Source organism: Castor canadensis, chromosome 1, assembly GCF_047511655.1.
Source record: "Castor canadensis chromosome 1, mCasCan1.hap1v2, whole genome shotgun sequence".
In the NCBI taxonomy this organism is placed as follows: Eukaryota; Metazoa; Chordata; class Mammalia; order Rodentia; family Castoridae; genus Castor; species Castor canadensis.
In genome coordinates, this window is record NC_133386.1 from 50,273,878 (window position 1) to 50,294,527 (window position 20,650).

The 20,650-nt window shown below is 37.5% G+C and overlaps 1 protein-coding gene across 1 annotated transcript; it reads left to right on the top strand.

Moving 5' to 3' along the window:
- The first annotated feature begins 498 nt into the window (after positions 1 to 498).
- LOC109677586 (RNA-binding protein 39-like) lies at positions 499 to 2,924 on the top strand. Its single transcript, XM_074076222.1, is given in 3 exon segments — positions 499 to 1,342; positions 1,735 to 2,407; positions 2,409 to 2,924. Coding segments are annotated over 3 exon segments (1,575 nt in total). The 5' UTR covers positions 499 to 785; the 3' UTR covers positions 2,754 to 2,924.
- Positions 2,925 to 20,650: the final 17,726 nt, after the last annotated feature.

The window sequence follows — 20,650 nt, forward strand, 5'->3', positions numbered from 1 at the left end:
CCCTTCTGAAAATCTGGAGAAAGATGTCCTTGTCTCCTGCTGATTGGGGTTTCCCAAGAATCCTACTAATTCAGAGCCAGTAGAAGCCAGGAACTGAAGTGCAAAATTGAAATTACCAAGTATAACTCTAAGCCTGTCATATATAGTTGGGATTCAAACTCTATCCAAGTAAAAAATATTTGTGTTTCTAAGTTCTGCCAAAAACCTGGCATGCAGCCCACATTTTTACTCTTAAGTGCCGTTTCCTACACTCCATGATTCTATCTCAGATCTTCTTCAGCCCTTCCCTTCATTCTCTCTCCACTTACTCAAAAAATCAATTCCCATGAGTCCAATGGAATTACAGTTCAGTTGTTCATATAGTTTTGCTTCCAACATAATGTCTTCATAGAATAATGTCTCCACTACAGCCTCATGATCTTCTCTTTCTTCTGAAATAGTGTTTGCATCTCTTTTCCATGTATTTCAAGAATCTTGGTGAATGTGAGTACGGGGAAGCAGCGGCCACCATTTCAGGGAGCTTGCCGACTATCGCAGGGGTGCATCCTGAGCTGCCGAAGCCGCTGTCCTGCTCTCCCGCGCGGGCTCCTCTGATCCCATTGTTTCTTTTAGATTCGCTCGGGCCTAGCTGCCCTTGGAGCCCGATATTCGGGTTGGGCGGTACCGCGGCCTGGGCCTAGGGGCTTAACAGTAGCAAGAGCAGCAGCAGCAGCAGCAGCAGCAGAAGCAGACTTTTGCCGAATTGAGCACAAGTGTCCGAAAGCCCACACAGGTGTTTAGAGAAAATGGCAGACGATATTGATATTGAAGCAATGCTTGAGGCTCCTTATAAGAAGGATGAGAACAAGTTGAGCAGTGCTAACGGCCATGAAGAACGTAGCAAAAAGAGGAAAAAAAGCAAGAGCAGAAGTCGTAGTCATGAACGAAAGAGAAGCAAAAGTAAAGAAAGGAAGCGAAGTAGAGATAGAGAACGGAAAAAGAGCAAAAGCCGAGAACAGAAGTGAAGTAGAAGCAAAGAAAGGAGAGGGAGCCGCTCACAAAGTCGAGATCGCAGATTCCGAGGCCGCTACAGAAGTCCTTACTCTGGACCAAAATTTAACAGTGCCATCCGAGGAAAGATTGGGTTGCCTCATAGCATCAAATTAAGCAGACGACGTTCCCGAAGCAAAAGTCCATTCAGAAAAGACAAGAGCCCTGTGAGGGAACCTATTGACAATCTAACTCCTGAAGAAAGAGATGCAAGAACAGTTTTCTGTATGCAGCTGGCAGCAAGAATTCGACCAAGGGATTTGGAAGAGTTTTTCTCCGCAGTAGGAAAGGTTCGAGATGTGAGAATGATTTCTTTTTTTTTTTTTTTTTTTTTTTTTTTCTTTTATTATTCATATGTGCATACAAGGCTTGGTTCATTTCTCCCCCCTGCCCCCACCCCCTCCCTTACCACCCACTCCACCCCCTCCCGCTCCCCCCCCCAATACCCAGCAGAAACTATTTTGCCCTTATCTCTAATTTTGTTGTAGAGAGAGTATAAGCAATAATAGGAAGGAACAAGGGTTTTTGCTGGTTGAGATAAGGATAGCTATACAGGGCATTGACTCACATTGATTTCCTGTGTGTGGGTGTTACCTTCTAGGTTAATTCTTTTTGATCTAACCTTTTCTCTAGTTCCTGGTCCCCTTTTCCTGTTGGCCTCAGTTGCTTTAAGGTATCTGCTTTAGTTTCTCTGCGTTAAGGGCAACAAAGAAATTCACGACGCTCCAAAGGAATTGCATATGTGGAGTTTGTGGATGTTAGCTCAGTGCCTCTAGCGATAGGATTGACCGGTCAGCGAGTTTTAGGAGTGCCAATCATAGTACAGGCATCACAGGCAGAAAAAAACAGAGCTGCAGCAATGGCAAACAATTTACAAAAGGGGAGTGCTGGACCTATGCGGCTTTATGTGGGCTCATTACACTTTAACATAACTGAGGATATGCTTCGGGGCATCTTTGAGCCTTTTGGAAGGATTGAAAGTATCCAGCTCATGATGGATAGTGAAACAGGTCGATCTAAGGGATATGGATTTATTACATTTTCCAACTCAGAATGTGCCAAAAAGGCTTTGGAACAACTTAATGGATTTGAACTAGCAGGAAGGCCAATGAAAGTTGGTCATGTTACTGAACATACTGATGCTTCTAGCGCTAGTTCATTTTTAGACAGTGATGAACTGGAAAGGACTGGAATTGACTTGGGAACAACTGGTCGTCTCCAACTGATGGCAAGACTTGCAGAGGGTACTGGTTTGCAGATTCCTCCAGCAGCACAACAGGCTTTACAAATGAGTGGCTCTTTGGCATTTGGTGCTGTGGCAGATTTGCAAACACAACTTTCCCAACAGACTGAAGCTTCAGCTTTAGCTGCAGCTGCAATCTGTTCAACCACTTGCAACACAGTGTTTCCAGCTCTCTAACATGTTTAACCCTCAAACAGAAGAAGAAGTTGGATGGGATACAGAGATCAAGGATGATGTGATTGAAGAATGTAATAAACATGGAGGTGTTATTCATATTTATGTGGATAAAAATTCAGCTCAGGGCAATGTGTATGTGAAGCGCCCGTCAATTGCTGCAGCTATTGCAGCCGTCAATGCATTGCATGGCAGGTGGTTTGCTGGTAAAATGATAACAGCAGCATATGTACCTCTTCCAACTTACCACAACCTGTTTCCAGATTCTATGACTGCAACACAACTACTGGTTCCAAGTAGACGATGAAGGAAGATAAAGTCCCTTATGTACATAGCTTTTTTTTTTCCTTGAAAATTCATCTTGAGTTATCTTTTATTTAGATAAAAATAAAGAGGCAAGGGTCTACTGTCATTTGTATACAATTCCTGTTACTTTGAAAAAATAAAAATGTTAACAGGAATACAGTGTGCTCATTCTCCCTTAACTAGCAAATCCCACTGTATACAAAGCTGTTCTCTTGTTCTGCCTTTTATAATGTTCATGTAGAAAATACATTAAGGATCTATAGGAATAGCTCTAGGGGAACAAATGTGCTTTCTGTAAAAAGGCAGACAGGTATGTAATGTTTTTAATATTTCAGAAGCCTAACTTTTTACACAGCAGTTACACTTCACATTTCATTAATGTTAATATTTGGCTCATGGTTTACCATAGGTTTCTGAAATACACATTTAATTGTATTGAAATTTAAGCCAGCAAAAGGGTTATTTGGCTAGCATCTCATTTTGCATTCTGATTGTTTGACAAGAAAGGGAGATTTAAAAATTTTATTTCTTGATGGTAACTTTTTAATTAATGTATCTGTAAAAGTTTCTTTGTAAATATTATGTGTTCTGGTGTGTCTTTAAGATTCCAAACAAACTGATACCTGCATTTCCTAAAGATGTTTAGTGACAGTCTGGTAAGGAAAACAGTCTGAGGAAGAAATAGGAAATGCAGAAATAGGTTTTGTCTGGTTGCATATAATCTTTGCTCTTTTTAAGCTCTGTGAGCTCTGAAATATGTATTTTGGGTTACTTCAGTGTGTTTGACAAGACAGCTTGATATTTCTATCAAACAAATGACTTTCATATTGCAACAATCTTTGTAAGAACCACTCAAATAAAATTCTTCAAAAAAGGCCAAAAAAAAAAAAAGAATCTTAACACTCCCAAATTTCCAGCAACATTTTTTGACCATTGTTCTTTCACTCTTGTTTAAAAAGGTAGGGTGGTCATGTATTATGAGAAGTCCATAGGATGACAGGCATTGCATTCCATAATTCTCATAGCAACTCCATGAACTTGTGGTTTTATACCTACCATATACCAAAAAAAGTAAATTACAAACAGGTTAAATAACTGATCTAACTCTTGAAGTAAAGTGGAAATTTAAGCCCCCCAAATCAGCTTGTCTTCCCAGCATCAAGTTTTCTCTCTACCTGGCTAGGCCGACCTTTCTCACCTTCATTTCTCTTATCCACCAATCTCCATATAATTCTCATATATACTGAAGACCTCACTTTGACCTAGGCTGCTCCTCTCCATTGCCAACATGTTGAGCATGCCTCAGCTCACCTTTACCATGCATCTTAGCACATCACAAACCTCTGCCCCACTAATAAGTAAATATAATTATTAGCAAATGATAGGTAGGTGGATAGATAGACAGATGACAGATAGAGAGATAGACAGATAACACATTTAGTTCAAAGTATGGTGCATGAAGAAATACAACATGGCAATGTGATTGAGAGAGGTGAGGATTGGGGTAGAGAAGTGAATTAGGGTGGAAGCAAGAGGTAAGGATTGAGGGCTAGAAAAAAAGAGAATAAATACAGTGCTGAGGGAAGGGGCTTAAGAAAAGGTGAAACTTTTGAGGAATGAGAATTACCATAAATTCTAGTATATTCTTAATCATCATCACCTGATTGAAAGGTGTACATGAACAACAACTAGAACAGTAGATTCCAAGATGGTGGCTAGAGGGAGGAAACAGAAAGCAAGCCTCCTATAGTGAAATCTTGGAGAGACGCTGGAGACACATTTTGCAGGCATAATCACTGAGAAAAGGCATAACTTTGACCCCTCCACACCTCCAGCCAGTGCAGAGAATCTCCACCTCACATTAAACAGAGAAACCAGGAGGGCCCCCAGGCCGCCAGTCACCCACGCCCAGACGGCTTGGGAAGACGCAGACCAGGTGAGCTTCGCAGTACTGCAGTACTCCCACAGACAAGCCTGGGCCAGAGCAGCATAGCCCCCTGGACAGACGGACCTCCACCCAGGGAAAAAAAGAGAGACTGAGTAATAAGCAATAAAAACAAATAAGACACTCAGGAAAGAGGGTGGGGCGCACTGAGCGCTGAAGATTGGGGGAAGGGAATCCTTCCCGGGACTGTAAATAAACAAGCCAGGCTGGCCGGAGAGCCTCTGGCAGGAGCAGGGGCACACGCCCAGCAACCAGGAGCGGGAAAGCTTGTGAGAGTGGCGGAGGGAGGAAAACTCCACAGGAGAGGAGGGAAGACCCACTTCCCATGTGAGCTGTAAACAAACATGGTGGCTGGCAGGAGCAGCAGTACTGCCCAGTAATCAGGAGCAGGAGAGCTTGTGAAAGCGGAGGTGGGAGGAGAACTGCACAGGAGAGGGGGGAAGACCCACCTCCCAAATGAACTGTAAATAAACATGCAGGCCTGAGAATGTGGGTGCAGTGTCACCTTTCCCAGTGCATGGAAAGTGGAAAGCTTGTAGCAGAGGCACACACACAGGAGAAATCTGAGCAAACAAAGCCTACAGGGCCAGGTGAGTGCTAAGCTCACCCCAGAGATCTGCATAAATAACGCCTCTAGCAACAGCAGGCTGACAGCAGCAGGCAGGCAAGCCACAGTTGCAGATACCATTCTCAGAAATGTCTCCAGACTCTTTTTTTTTTTTCTTTGTCTCCCTACCTTCGATGAGAGAACAACCGAATTACACCTGCACGCTGAAAAACTTACTGAAACTGTATTGCATTTGAACTTGGGACACTTGGTGGGGTTTTTTTGTGCAGGTGTGTGTAGTTTTGTTCTACTTTATGCGTCCCCTTTGATGAGACAACTACAGAACAACATCTGAGGCTCCATCTCCAGGATTGGAGACTGAGACTTCACTGCATTTGAACTTGGAGGTTTTTTGGTTTTTTGGTTTTTTTTAATTTTCTATTTTTTCATTTTATTTTAATACATTTTTATAAATAGATTTTTCTTTCATTTACTTATTTTTTATTTTTATTCTTACCTTTTTTTTTTTTGATTTTCAATCCTCTCTCTGTCTCTCTAATGTCTGTTCAGCTTACAGTCAATTAGTACACTAATGCTCCCTGTTTATACCTTTGAAATCTTCTTGTCTGACACCTTGTTCTGTTTTCTCCCTCCAGTCTGTGTATCTGTTTTTCCCATTTCTTTAACTTCTTGCTTTCCATCTCAGCTCACCCTTCCATTCTAAATATTACCATTGTTATTATTACAAGCTAGAAAATACTTAATTGCACACAGTACAGGGACAGTAACAACACCAAAGACAATGACAGGAAGACAGAAAAAAAGGGAAACCAGTTTCCCCACAACAAAAAATTAGTACAGGAACCAGAGGGGAATGAAGAAAACAAGTACTCAGATCCAGACTCCAACAAAATGAAGATAAACTATGCCAAAGGACCCAATGAAGCCCACAAGAATAATTTAAAAGAAGATATACTACAGACACTCAATGAGAATTTTATAGAGATGATACTGGATAGGGTCAACCAAAATGTACAGGAGACACTCAAGAAATTCCAAGACAACAAAAATAGAGAATTTGAAAAAGCAAAAGAAGAAATAAAGGAAACCATAGAAGCACTGTATAAACACCAAAGTGAAAGACAGAACACGATGAATAAAGAGATAAATGAACTCAGGACAAAAATAGACAACATTAAAGAGGAAAACAGCCAGGATATGGAAAACCTCAGAAAAAAGAATGAAACAGAACTGCAAAACAAAACGGAAGGCCAATCCAGCAGAATAGAACAAACAGAAGACAGAATCTCAGAACTTGAAGATGAAATGGTAATTAAAGGAAAAACCAAAGAACTATTAATTAAACAACTCAAGACCTGTGAAAAGAAAATGCAAGAACTCACCGACTCCATCAAAAGACCAAACTTGAGAATCATGGGCATCGAAGCAGGAGAAGAGGTGCAAGCGAAGGGAATGCGTAATATATTCAACAAAATAATAACGGAAAATTTCCCAAATCTAGAGAAAGATATACCCATACAGATGCAAGAGGCCTCCAGGACACCAAACAGACCAGATCAAAATAGAACTACCCCATGATATATCATCATTAAAACAACAAGTTCAGAAACTAAGGAAAGAATACTGAAGGCTGTAAGAGAGAAAAAACAAGTAACATACAAAGGTAAACCCATCAAAATCACAACAGACTTCTCAACAGAAACGTTAAAAGCAAGAAGAGCGTGGAGTGAGATCTTCTGGGCACTGAATGAAAATAACTTCAACCCCAGGATACTCTATCCAGCAAAACTATCATTCAAAATACATGGAGCAATAATAGTCTTCCATGATAAGCAGAAACTAAAACCATATGTGACCACAAAGCCACCACTACAAAGGATTCTTCAAGGGATTCTGCACACAGAAAGTGAAACCCAACTTAACCATGAAAAGATAGGCAGCACCAAACTACAGGAAAAGAAAAAGCAAGAAAGTAGAGAGTAACCTCAACTTAGGTATGCACAGTCAAACCTTCAAACAACTAAGACAACTAAATGACAGGAATCACCACATACCTATCAGTACTAACACTTAATGTTAACGGACTTAATTCTCCCATCAAAAGGCACTATTTGATGAACTGGATTAAAAAGGAAGACCCAAAAATTTGCTGCTTACAGGAGACCCATCTCACTGACAGAAAAAAGCATAGGCTAAGGATGAAAGGCTGGAAGAAGATTTACCAAGCCAATGGCCCCCCAAAACAGGCAGGAGTAGCAATACTTATCTCTGACAAAGTAGACTTCAAACCTACATTGATCAAATGAGATAAAGAAGGACATTCCATACTAATAAAAGGGGAAATAGACCAAAAGGAAATAATAATTATCAACCTGTATGCACCCAATGTCAACGCACCCAATTTCATCAAACATACCCTGAAAGACCTAAAAGCATATATAAATGCCAACACAGTGGTTGTGGGAGACTTTAACACCCCATTATCATCAAAAAACTCAATAAATAAATCCAAGATCTAAAATATGCAATAGATCAAATGGACCTAGTTGATGTCTACAGAACATTTCATCCAACCTCTACACAATATACATTCTTCTCAGCAGCCCATGGAACCTTCTCTAAAATAGATCATATCCTAGGGCACAAAGCAAGTCTCAGCAAATATAAGAAAATAGAAATTATACCCTGCATACTATCTGATCACAATGCAGTAAAGGTAGAACTCAACAACAAAAGTAAAGACAAAAAATATGCAAACAGCTGGAAACTAAATAACTCATTACTTAACGAAGAATGGATCATCAATGAAATAAAAGAGGAAATTAAAAAGTTCCTGAAAGTCAATGAAAATGAAAATACAACCTACCGGAACCTATGGGACACAGCTAAGGCAGTCCTGAGCGGAAAGTTTATAACCATGAGTGCATATATTAAAAAGACTGAAAGATCCCAAATCAATGACCTAATGATACATCTCAAACTCCTAGAAAAACAAGAACAAGCAAATCCCAAAACAAATAGAAGGACAGAAATCATAAAAAGAGCTGAAATCAACGAAATAGAAACCAAAAAAAACATACAAAGAATTAATGAAACAAAAAGTTGGTTCTTTGAAAAAATAAACAAGATCGATAGACCCCTGGCAAACCTGACTAAAATGAGGAGAGAAAAAACCAAAATTAGTAGAGTCAGGAACGCAAAAGGGGTGATAACAACAAACACCATGGAAATCCAGGAAATCATCAGAGACTACTTTGAGAACCTATATTCAAATAAATTTGAAAATCTTAAAGAAATGGACAGATTTCTAGACACACATGACCATCCAAAACTGAACCAAGAGGAAATTAATCACCTGAATAGACCTATAACACAAAATGAAATTGAAGCAGCAATCAAGAGTCTCCCCAAAAAGAAAAGTCCAGGACCTGATGGATTCTCTGCTGAATTCTATCAGAACTTTAAAGAAGAACTGATACCAACCCTCCTTAAACTGTTCCATGAAATAGAAAGGGAAGGAAAACTGCCTAACACATTTTATGAAGCGAGTATTACACTTATCCCAAAACCAGGCAAAGACACCTCCAAAAAGGAGAACTATAGGCCAATCTCCTTAATGAACATTGACGCAAAAATCCTCAACAAAATAATGGCAAACCGAATTCAACAACACATCAAAAAGATTATTCACCACGAACAAGTATGCTTCATCCCAGGGATGCAGGGGTGGTTTGACATACGAAATCAATAAACATAATGAACCACATTAACAGAAGCAAAGACAAAAACCACTTGATCATCTCAATAGATGCAGAAAAAGCCTTTGATAAGATCCAACACCATTTCATGATAAAAAGCTCTAAGAAACTAGGAATAGAAGGAAAGTTCCTCAACATTATAAAAGCTATATATGACAAACCTACAGCCAGCATTATACTTAATGGAGAAAAACTGAAACCATTCCCTCTAAAATCAGGAACTAGACAAGGATGCCCACTATCTCCACTCCTATTCAACATAGTACTGGAATTCCTAGCCAGAGCAATTAGGCAAGAAGAAGGAATAAAAGGAATACAAATAGGTAAAGAAACTGTCAAAATATCCCTATTTGCAGATGACATGATCCTATACCTTAAAGACCCAAAAAACTCAACTCAGAAACTCCTAGACACCATCAGTAGCTACAGCAAGGTAGTAGAATATAAAGTCAACATAGAAAAATCATTAGGATTTCTCTACACTACTAATGAACAAACTGAGAAAGAATATATGAAAACAATTCCATTTACAATAGCCTCAAAAAAAGTCAAATACCTAGGTGTAAACCTAATGAAAGATGTGAAAGACCTCTACAAGGAAAACTATACACTTCTGAAGAAAGAGATTGAGGAAGACTATAGAAAGTGGAGAGATCTCCCATGCTCACGGATTGGTAGAATCAACATAGTAAAAATGTCTATACTCCCAAAAGTAATCTACATGTTTAATATAATTCCCATCAAAATTCCAATGGCATTCATTAAAGAGATCGAAAAATCTACCGTGAAATTTATATGGAAACACAGGAAGCCACGAATAGCCAAGGCAATACTCAGTCAAAAGAACAATGCTGGAGGTATCACAATACCTGACTTCAAAGTATATTACAAAGCAATAACGATAAAAATAGCATGGTACTGGCACAAAAACAGACATGAAGACGAGTGGAACAGAATAGAGGACCCAGATATGAAGCCACAAAACTATAACCAACTTGTCTTTGACAAAGGAGCTAAAAATATATGATGGAGAAATAGTAGCCTCTTCAACAAAAACTGCTGGGAAAACTGGTTAGCAGTCTGCAAAAAACTGAAACTAGATCCATGTATAGCACCCTATACCAAGATTAACTCAAAATGGATCAAGGATCTTAATATCAGACCACAAACTCTAAAGTTCATACAGGAAAGAGTAGGAAATACTCTGGAATTAGTGGGTATAGGTAAGAACTTTCTCAACGAAACCCCAGCAGCACAGCAACTAAGAGATAGCATAGATAAATGGGACCTCATAAAACTAAAAAGCTTCTGTTCATCAAAAGAAATGGCCTCTAAACTGAAGAGAACACCCACAGAATGGGAGAAAATATTTGCCAGCTACACATCAGACAAAGGACTGATAGCCAGAATATATAGGGAACTTAAAAAACTAAATTCTCCCAAAACTAATGAACCAATAAAGAAATGGGCAAGTGAACTAAATAGAACCTTCTCAAAAGAAGAAATTCAAATGGCCAAAAAACACATGAAAAAATGCTCACCATCTCTAGCAATAAAGGAAATGCAAATTAAAACCACACTAAGATTCCACCTCACCCCTGTTAGAATAGCCATCATCAGCAACACCACCAACAACAGGTGTTGGTGAGGATGTGGGGAAAAAGGAACCCTCTTACACTGTTGGTGGGAATGTAAACTAGTACAACCACTCTGGAAAAAAATTTGGAGGCTACTTAAAAAGCTAAACATTGATCTACCATATGATCCAGCAATCCCACTCTTAGGGATATACCCAAAAGACTGTGACACAGGTTACTCCAGAGGCACCTGCACACCCATGTTTATTGCGGCACTATTCACAATAGCCAAGTTATGGAAACAGCCAAGATGCCCCAGCACTGAAGAATGGATTAAGAAAATGTGGTATGTATACACAATGGAATTTTATGCAGCCATGAAGAAGAACGAAATGTTATCATTTGCTGGTAAATGGATGGAATTGGAGAACATCATTCTGAGTGAGGTTAGCCTGGCCCAAAAGACCAAAAATCGTACATTCTCCCTCATATGTGGACATTAGATCAAGGGCAAACACAACAATGGGATTGGACTTTGAGCACATGATAAAAGCGAGAGCACACAAGGGAGGGGTGAGGATAGGTAAGACACCTAAAAAACTAGCTAGCACTTGTTGCCCTTAACACAGAGAAACTAAAGCAGATACCTTAAAAGCAACTGAGGCCAATAGGAAAAAGGGACCAGGAACTAGAGAAAAGGTTAGATCAAAAAGAATTAACCTAGAAGGTAACACACACGCACAGGAAATCAATGCGAGTCAACTCCCTGTATAGCTCTCCTTATCTCAACCAGCAAAAACCCTTCTTCCTTCCTATTGTAGCTTATGCTCTCTCTACAACAAAATTAGAAATAAGGGCAAAATAGTTTCTGCTGGTCATTGAGGGGGTGGGGGGCAGAGGGAGGGAGTGGAGTGGGTGGTAAGGGAGGGGGTGGGGGCAGGGGGGAGAAATGACCCAAGTCTTGTACGCACATATGAATAATAAAAGAAAAAAATAAATAAAAAACAATTAGAACAGTTCATGTGGCTTATTAACATTCAGGTTAAGAGTCATCTCAGTCAATATGTTGTTTCAGTATTAATTCATTTTTTATTTACAGCTGTTATTATTCTATGTATTATAAATACAAAAAGAATGGATCAATGACTAAAAGTTGTTTACTGAAGCACAAAAGCAGCAAAGAAAAATTGACAAATTATTAAAACCAGGAATCATAAATGATTAAGCAAACTCCAGGACACCATCTGATACGACCTTCTTTGTGCAAGACAAGTGAGTCTGCAGGTGTAATCACTTACATAGATAAAGGAGGATAAAGCAAGAATAGAAACATAATAATGAATATCTGAAATTTTAATTTTATTGAACCAGTGATCGATTCATCTCAGTGTATTTTTCTGTTGAAAGTATTATTAAATGATGGAATAAAGTCATAAAAGCTTTTACATAGTTTTCAAAAACACAAAGGAACCTCTCTGGAAAATCAATTAAGTTTGTCTAGACTGAGAACCAAATGATATTTTTCCAATGCAGAATTGATAAATTTGTTTGCCAAAGGCAGAGAAGAACTAAAACAATTGAGGCAACACTCATAGTCATATTCTTCATAGCATAAACAGAAGACATACTATTATTTTTAATGATTTTTAAGGCAATCAACAAAATTAATTTAAAACGTGTGTGTGCTATGTGTGTGTATTAGAAAGAAAGTAAAATGAGCTGAACAAAAAATACACTAGTGTGTATTTTATGTATCAATGATATATAGTTTAAAAGAGAAATTTCTATTATGTTTTTATGCTAACATTTATTTTGTTTTACAATTCTATAAATTTCAGTTATATGTATAGCATGAATTAGGTCCTATTATGTGCAGGATATGCATGAGAGAAAATGCCAGGTGATTATTTGTTTTGTTTATCTCTGCACATTTTCACCAAGAGAGCTGTGATTTGGTGACATAATGACTATTTTGCAGCTCGGATACTGACTGGCAAAGTTCATTCAAATCAATACTGACAAGTTTTCAAGTGGGTGTACAGCAATAGAATATACTGCCACAAATAAAGCTACTTGAACTCATGTATTGATCAATACATGATAATGAATACTGTGTCTTCTGCTGTTTATATGGTATTTAAAGAAACATGAAACTTTGTGAACACAAAAGTGAGGTCACTGAGTATATGACTAATACTTAAAGTAGTCATAATTAGGCCAGTAACTATTTTAGAAGTACACTGGATGTTGAAAGAAAAGATACACAGTACACTCTTGGTGGCGGCACGTTTATGGCTCCAGGGAGATTGCCATTGGGAAAAACCACACATGCTTAGGCTACTGCAGATACTTGCTTCATTTTTTCCATAATACTGCCCAACTTCTGCTAAGGACAGGCTGCCTTTCAACAAATCTCAAATTTTCACTTTATCACTTATGTTAAGCACATTCACCTTTACCTGGCTTTTGAGGCACCATTGGCATTTTTGGGAGGCAGATTTTCACAAAATTAAGGACAGGGAAACACTCAGCTAATCACATAAAGATTTAAATACAACTGACAATGACAAGGGATTGAGAGATTCTCCATATCACTTGAGCTGCAGAATGGAGGAGGGAAGGGGTTTAAATTTGGGGGGGGTTTTTTTGGAATTTCTTTTAATTTTCTTTATTGATAATTTTTGACCACCTTGGTCAACATCATGTGTAATAAAGCCACAAAATTAGTGGGCTTACTGTGTCTATTTTTGAAATAAGGAATAAGACATAAACACTTCTTAAGGACATTGATACTGCTTGTAACTATTCCAAATGACTTTCTCAATATTCCATCTTGATTAATCTGTATTTATGACTTCAATGTAAAAAGTCACTTTTTAACATTGGGGATAATTCATAAAACTCTATAAAGATTGCTTACAAAGGTGAAATTGTTATAATAGTATGTCAGATACTAAAAGTTTCATGCTTCCCTAACACTTCATGACTTTTTTTCACTTATTGGAGAAATCACTACCATATTTTCAAAGTGTTTCTTTTCAATTGTGATTAGAAAAACACAACATAAAATTCACCACTAATAAACAATATATAAATAAATTTACTGGCTTAACCACTTTCATATGCTCCACACTCAGAAGTTTTTAAAATATTTATTGTTGGGCAACAGATCTTCAGAACTTTTTCATTTTTCAAAACTGAAACTCTACACTCATTAAATAACACCTCTATATTTACTCTTCCTTTCTAGACCCCAGAAACCACCGTGCTACTTTCTGTTTCTGTTTGAGTTTGTCTACTTTAAAAACTTCATAAGGGTGAAATCATATAGCATTTGTCATTTTTAAACATCTTATTTTGCTTAGTATACTGTACTCATGGCTTATATATTGTAACATGTAACCAGAACTCCTTTTTAAGGTAAACTAATTTTCAATGACATTCAAATGTGTGTGTATAAAATCACATTTTCTTTATCCATTTTATCCATTCATCTGCCACTTGGTTGCTTCTACCTGTTGGCTAATGAACTTAAGTATGCAAAGGTATGCAAATATCTCTTTAAGATCTATTTTCTATTTTTTTGGACACTGAAAAGTGAGATAAATGGAGAATATGCTCATTCCATTTTTAATTTTCTTAAGCAACAGTCATACTATTTTGCACACTGCCATACCACTGTGCAATGCATAACAATCCAATTCTCCACATACTCATCACTTTTCACTTTCTGTTTTTGTTTTTTAAACAGCCATTCTGATGAGTGTAAGGTGATAGCTCATCATGCTTCTGATTGGCATTTCCCTGATGTTTAGCAATACTGAGTGTCTTTTTTTGTTGTTTTTTCATAGTACTGGGGTTTGAACTCAGGGCCTACACCTTGAGTCACTTCACCAACCCTTTTTTGTAATGGGTTCTTCCAAGAGAGGGTCTCAGGAACTATTTGCCCAGGCAGGCTTCAAAACCACTATCTTCCTGATCTCTTCCTCTTGAGTAGCTAGGATACAGGTGTGAGCCACCTGTGCCGGCTTGAGTATCTCTTCATGTTTGATTGCAGTTGGTGTATTTTCTTTGGTGAAATGTCTATTCAAGTCATTTGAACACTTTTAATTCTGGTTGTTATTTTTGGGTGTTGTTGAGTTATAAGAGTTCTTTATATATTACATATACTAACCCCCTACCACATATACATTTTGTAAATATTTTCTCCCATTCTATAGGTTGCCTTTTTACTCTGTTGTTTCCTGCATGGAATGTTCAGTTGATAAGTTTTATGCAACTTCACCTATTTTTGCTTTTGCTGCCTGTGCTTTGGCATCCTATCCAAGAAATCATTACCAAATCTATTGTCATGAAGATTTTTTCACCTAACTACATGGACAAGAATTTTATTTTTAATCTATATCCATATAATTTATAACTAAAATATGAATTAGAAATCCATGTGCATTTACCTCTCAACTCCTTTATTGAATAAGAAGTGCGTGTTAACAGCACTATGGGCCACATAGAGTGGTTCACACCTGTAATCTCTGCTACTTGGGAGGTAGAGATGGGAAGATCACAGTTCAAAGCCAACCTAAGCAAAAAGTTAGTGAGAGCCTACCTCACAGAACAAGCTAATGTGCAGTTCACACCTGTAAACCCAGCTATGGAGGAGCCATAGGTAGAAGAGTTGCAGCCCAAGGCAAGTCTGGGAAAAATCATGAAACCCTATCTGAAAAATAAACCATAAAGGGCCAGGAACATGGCTCAAGAAGTCAAGTTCAAGCCCTCAATACAGGAAAAGCAGCACTGGAAATAGTTTCAGAGAGAAATCTCTCCGAGTTTCTGGACATACATTCAAATCTGAATATTCAGCACTTTCTGACAACCACAAAATAATTCCCATATTGCCAGCTCATGATTGTGGCCATAGACTAATTTAATATAAATAAAGAAAAAAACCGAGGAAGCTGTTTCCTAAGCTATATATTAAGCTCTTTTCAACTGAATTTATTCTCAAATTATGGCTAAAAAAAAAAACTTAGGAAAATTTGTTTCACTTAAATTAAATGTGATCATGATATTAACACATTGAAATGTTGCGTGTGCTTTGCTTTTACACTGCATTAGCTTATCGTGCCCTCCATGTCCACTAAGTGATCTGTTTAAGATGACATTTGGAAATGCAACCTTGACTCTACAACCGCACAACTGCCAAAACAGGTCTGTGCAACAGAAACTCAACACAAACCTCACACACAATTTTAACTTTTCTAGTAACCACATTAAAAAGTAAAAAGCAAATTTTGTCTTAATGACATAGATTATTTACTCAAATATATCCCAAATGTTATTATTCCAATATGGAAGAAATATTTAAAATATTGATATGTTGTATATTCTTTATTTTTCTAAGTCTTCAAAATCTGGCCTACATTATCAGTTTAGAACATTACAGTTCAGATAGCCTCATTGACTAGTGACTAAAACATTCAACAGCACAGTCTTGAAAGCTGAAATTTAGAAAGCACATTCTCTGATCTTAAGCCTCAATCCATTCACTTGGTTTAATATTTGTATTTCATTAAATCTAAATTTAAATCCCACAGAGACCTTTCTCTTTGATGCTACGCTTCTCAGGCATCCATTCTCTCTGGCCTATATTAAGAAAGCTCTTGGCTTACTTGCTGTCTAATCTGCCTCACTTATGAAACTATTCTACAAGGGGGATCAGTTGAAGGTCTTACTTTTCTATGTCTTGTTCAGAACCATGAGCCACTAGTGAAAAAAGCATATAGTCACACTGGTTGACCCATCTCACACTTGCCCCATTCACCCTCAGCTGCAGTGATGGATCTTCAATGCTCCAGCACACACTAAAGATGTATTCATTCCTAGTCATATTCACCTCCCATTTCCCCAGCAGACAGTCCAAACATGTCATGCTTTTGAGGCCCCAACCTTGACAAAGAGTCAAGTTCCTCACTTCGGAGAAAACAGGGATGACTGAGCAGGCACTACCCCTTTGCCTCTTCAAGGCAAATCCCTTCCACCTGATCTCTTTATCCATTCACACTGAGATTCTTCTGTGACTTTCTGCAGAGGACAGATAATATCCAGGATAAACAGTGATGTAATTATTCAACTTCTTAAGGAAACTTAAAGCTGTAATTCTCATTCTTGTCAAGATATGTAATTTTAAGCAAACATTTCCAGACCTCAGTCTTTGAGTCTTTAAAATAAAATTTCATGAATTATGTTATTCCTTTTAGCTTCAGAGGTTTACCATAATATAAAGGAAGACTTTAAGTGCTGAACAGAAGAAGGGAAAATGCATATACATAAAACCAGGTGGCCTCAGTTCCCTTCTGGCTCTGCAGTTTCAGACGTAGACCAGAACCTCTCCAGATTCCATCTCCTCATCTACAAAATAGAGATAATAACCACTTCACAAGGCTGAAAAATTAAAGGAATACCACCTGATTAAAGAAGCTTCTCCTAGCCAGTGTCTTTGTCAAAGTAAGGACTCAATTTCCATTTGTTATTTCAGACATGGCCAGAGGCACTGTGGTGGTCATTGTCTGTATGCAAATAGATCCATCCAGATTTTCTTCCTGCAAACTATGTTTTCCAGGTTCCCTTGAGAACTGACTCTCTTGCATGACACTGGTGAAGGACTAAGGGAGAGGTAGAGGATCCTCATTTTTTTTCATTCTTCAGACAGCATTGTCATCATCCTAGTTTCCTGCTAGATGCCAACTATGTTAATGATCCTGAGTTACTGATCACAAGTACTGAGTTCTGTGAATATCACCTCCTCTTTGTTTCTCCTCACCCTTTGAGTTTCCTTCCTTATTTATAATATTTAATGACCTCTGTTTCCTGGTTGGACCCTAGATGATGCCACCATGATTAGTTTGAGCTATCTTTGAAAAAAAAAAAATAGAAGAGGATTATAGTCTGGGAATAAGAATTAACAAGTAAACATGCTTGGTTTCAACGGTCTAGTTCTTATACTTAGTTAAATTCAAATGCTCATTATGTTAATTTCATGGTTTAAAGCCACGAAAGTTTAAAAGATTCTCAAAGAACTGCTGAGTTCAGAAAATGAGCAAAATAGGGGATATAAAATTTGGTTGAGTCCAATGTGCCACCACCTATCTTACAGCAAAACCCCAGGGTTGCAGCTGTGTGCACACAGCCACACTGAGCTAGACCAGCTACATTTTATGATCCCAGGGACAATTTTCCCACAGCTAGTGGCTTGCGTTATTAGAAACTCTCCCTTCATTCCTGCAGGCATTGTTCTGCTGGGATATTGAGGTTTCTAACACTAATCTTAACCATATTCTCCCCTCTACAGTCTGCATTGTGATAGTTCAAAGCAGATGCACACGTAAAAAATAACATTTTCAAGAAATAAAACTCAAACTTTTCTTGGGCTTGAATACTGAGTAGAAATTCATTTCTTGTCCATTGCACTGTTTCTCAGGAATCCTCAGTCTTGAGCTATTATTGAATTGCCTTGCCAGAAGTTCAAGTCTCCAGAAATGTCTCATTAGCAGTCTCCCCGTTCTAACCTGTCTACTCCACTGCTATCCTGGGCAATGTCAGAAATACCATCAATGCCTCTATTGGTTTTTTCTTTAAGTAATTTGTCTAAGCTTATGCAGAGCTGACAATAAGATGATAGATAGATAGATAGATAATAGATAAAATATATATATAAGCATATATTTTTTCCATCTAGATACAGAATTAGTTATATTACAGTTTATTCTAATATTCCCTACATAACATTTGTCACTGCACAAATAGTGTTCATAATTCTAACATTTTTAAAATCTATTATTTTTCTAAACACTTAATTTAAATTATTTCACTCAGTATCACAACCACACTAAAAGGTGTGATTCTCTACTTTACAGACGAGGAAACTGAAGTGCTTAATTTGAAAGTTTTTCTGCTAGCAATTAATGGAGTTGGAATTAGAGTCAGATATTCTGATGCCACAGTCTGCATTCTTAATCATTACCCATTCTGAGACATGGGTTCATTAGCAAATGCCTCAAGAATTACAATGTCTACAAATTATTAAATTTAATTTTTAAGTAATTTCAAACTGAAAAACCTTTTTAAAATACTACAAATAATTTCCATATGGTTTTCCCAGATCCCCACAGTACAATAATCAAAATTAAGAAATTAACATTAATACAGTACTATTATCAAATCTATAGATTTTATTTGTATTTTGCCAATTGTAAGAGTAATGTCTGTTTTCTGATCCAGATTCAATTCCAAACCAAACATTACATTTACTTCCCATGTCTCTTAAGCCCTTTAATCTGGAACAGATTTTATGACTGTAACACTTTGATCCTGTTGTTTTGTGGGCTGTCCATTTGGGTATCTAAAGTACTCTTGAGGCTGGGGAAGTTGTGTATTAATCAATGGAAAGTCCTCCCCAAACCATATAGGTGCAGCACAGATATAGCTCTTACCCTGAATCAGATGGGACACAGGACCTGCCCTCTCAGAAGATGACAGGGTTGCACTTTCCACTACATGCCCTTCCCCCACCAGCATCCCTATTTCAGAGCACCATAAGTTTGTAATGAGTTAGAGAAGTATTTCATTCCACTGGGCACTCTGTATGAATGCAATCTGTCAAGCATTCTGCCCTGAAATAGTTATTGAGAGGCATATGAAGTAACTTAGTTTATTTTCCTATATATATTTCTTCCAAACATTCCAGCTAATTGACTGCAGATGAATTTCCTGCATGAATAAAAACCATAAATGCCATATTTCTATTGTGATATGGGTATAATAAGCCATGTCTCCATGTTTTATTCTCTAAATTAAACAAAGTTATTTGTTCATTTCAGGTTATTACCTATTTCTATTTGCTGAATGATCAAGGCAAAACACACAGCAGTTGAAGTTGTCTGTACTAATTTCTGTGTCATGTATAATTATCAAACTAAAATGTTTTCAATGGACAGTCTGAGAGCTGAACATAACATCATGAGGAAGCGGAGAAGGAAACGCTTTCGTTAAATGTTGCATAACTCAGGCAGTGTCACATATGCATACTTAAAATTGGTGGATGCTGGAGAGGAAGAGCTTTGTCACAGTTCAATAAAAAAAAAAAAGACTTGGTTTTTGTCACTCAGATCTCTCAGAGTTTACCCTGCGCTCTTCAGAATCAATTATGGGAATATCCATTCAGCATCTGAGCTTCACTCTAGTACTCCACACTAGTGGATAAGACCACACGAATACTTCGAAAAATCCCAGTAGTTCTACACTTATTGGTCTCAGGATTCCTTTATACTCAAAAAGAAAGAAAGAAAGAAAGAATATTGAGTACCCAAAAGAGACTTTATTTAAGTGGATTTTATCTATCACTATTTATGATATCAGAAATTAAAACTTAGAATATTTTAAAATATTTCCTTACCAATTAACATGAAAATAATAGCAATGAACACAGGCAAGTAATACCTGCTAGATAATAACTTTTGTTATTTTGAAAACAGGTTTGGCACTATCAAATCTCTGAAAAAGTTTCATTTCCCCAGAAAAAAATGAGAGATTTGGTGATTTACAAAGGAAATAGCACCTGCTTAGCAAGCGTGAGGCCCTTAGTTCAAACCCCAGTACCACCAAAAAAAAAAAAAAAGACTGAACCAAATCAACACAATGATAAAAATAAATAAATAACCTCACACAATAAAACACTTTAAATGCTAGAGAAAGGAAATAAAATATGTCAACTGTAGCTAGCATTTTTGCCTATTACAAAATAAAGTTAATTATCATGTATATGTCTCGTATTTAAATAATCTGTTTTATCAATATTTTTCTTAAAATAACTAGTGTCATTTCTTTACTCGACATTTCATGACCACTACTCTAGCAGTCACTTGATACACAGTCCACACTCATTACCCCAGACAGCCAATATACTGAATTTCCCTCATCAAATTTCCTAAAGTATCTCCTTCACACACCTCCTGCTCTAGTCCAACTGGGACCCATGAACAACTCTTTCTGATG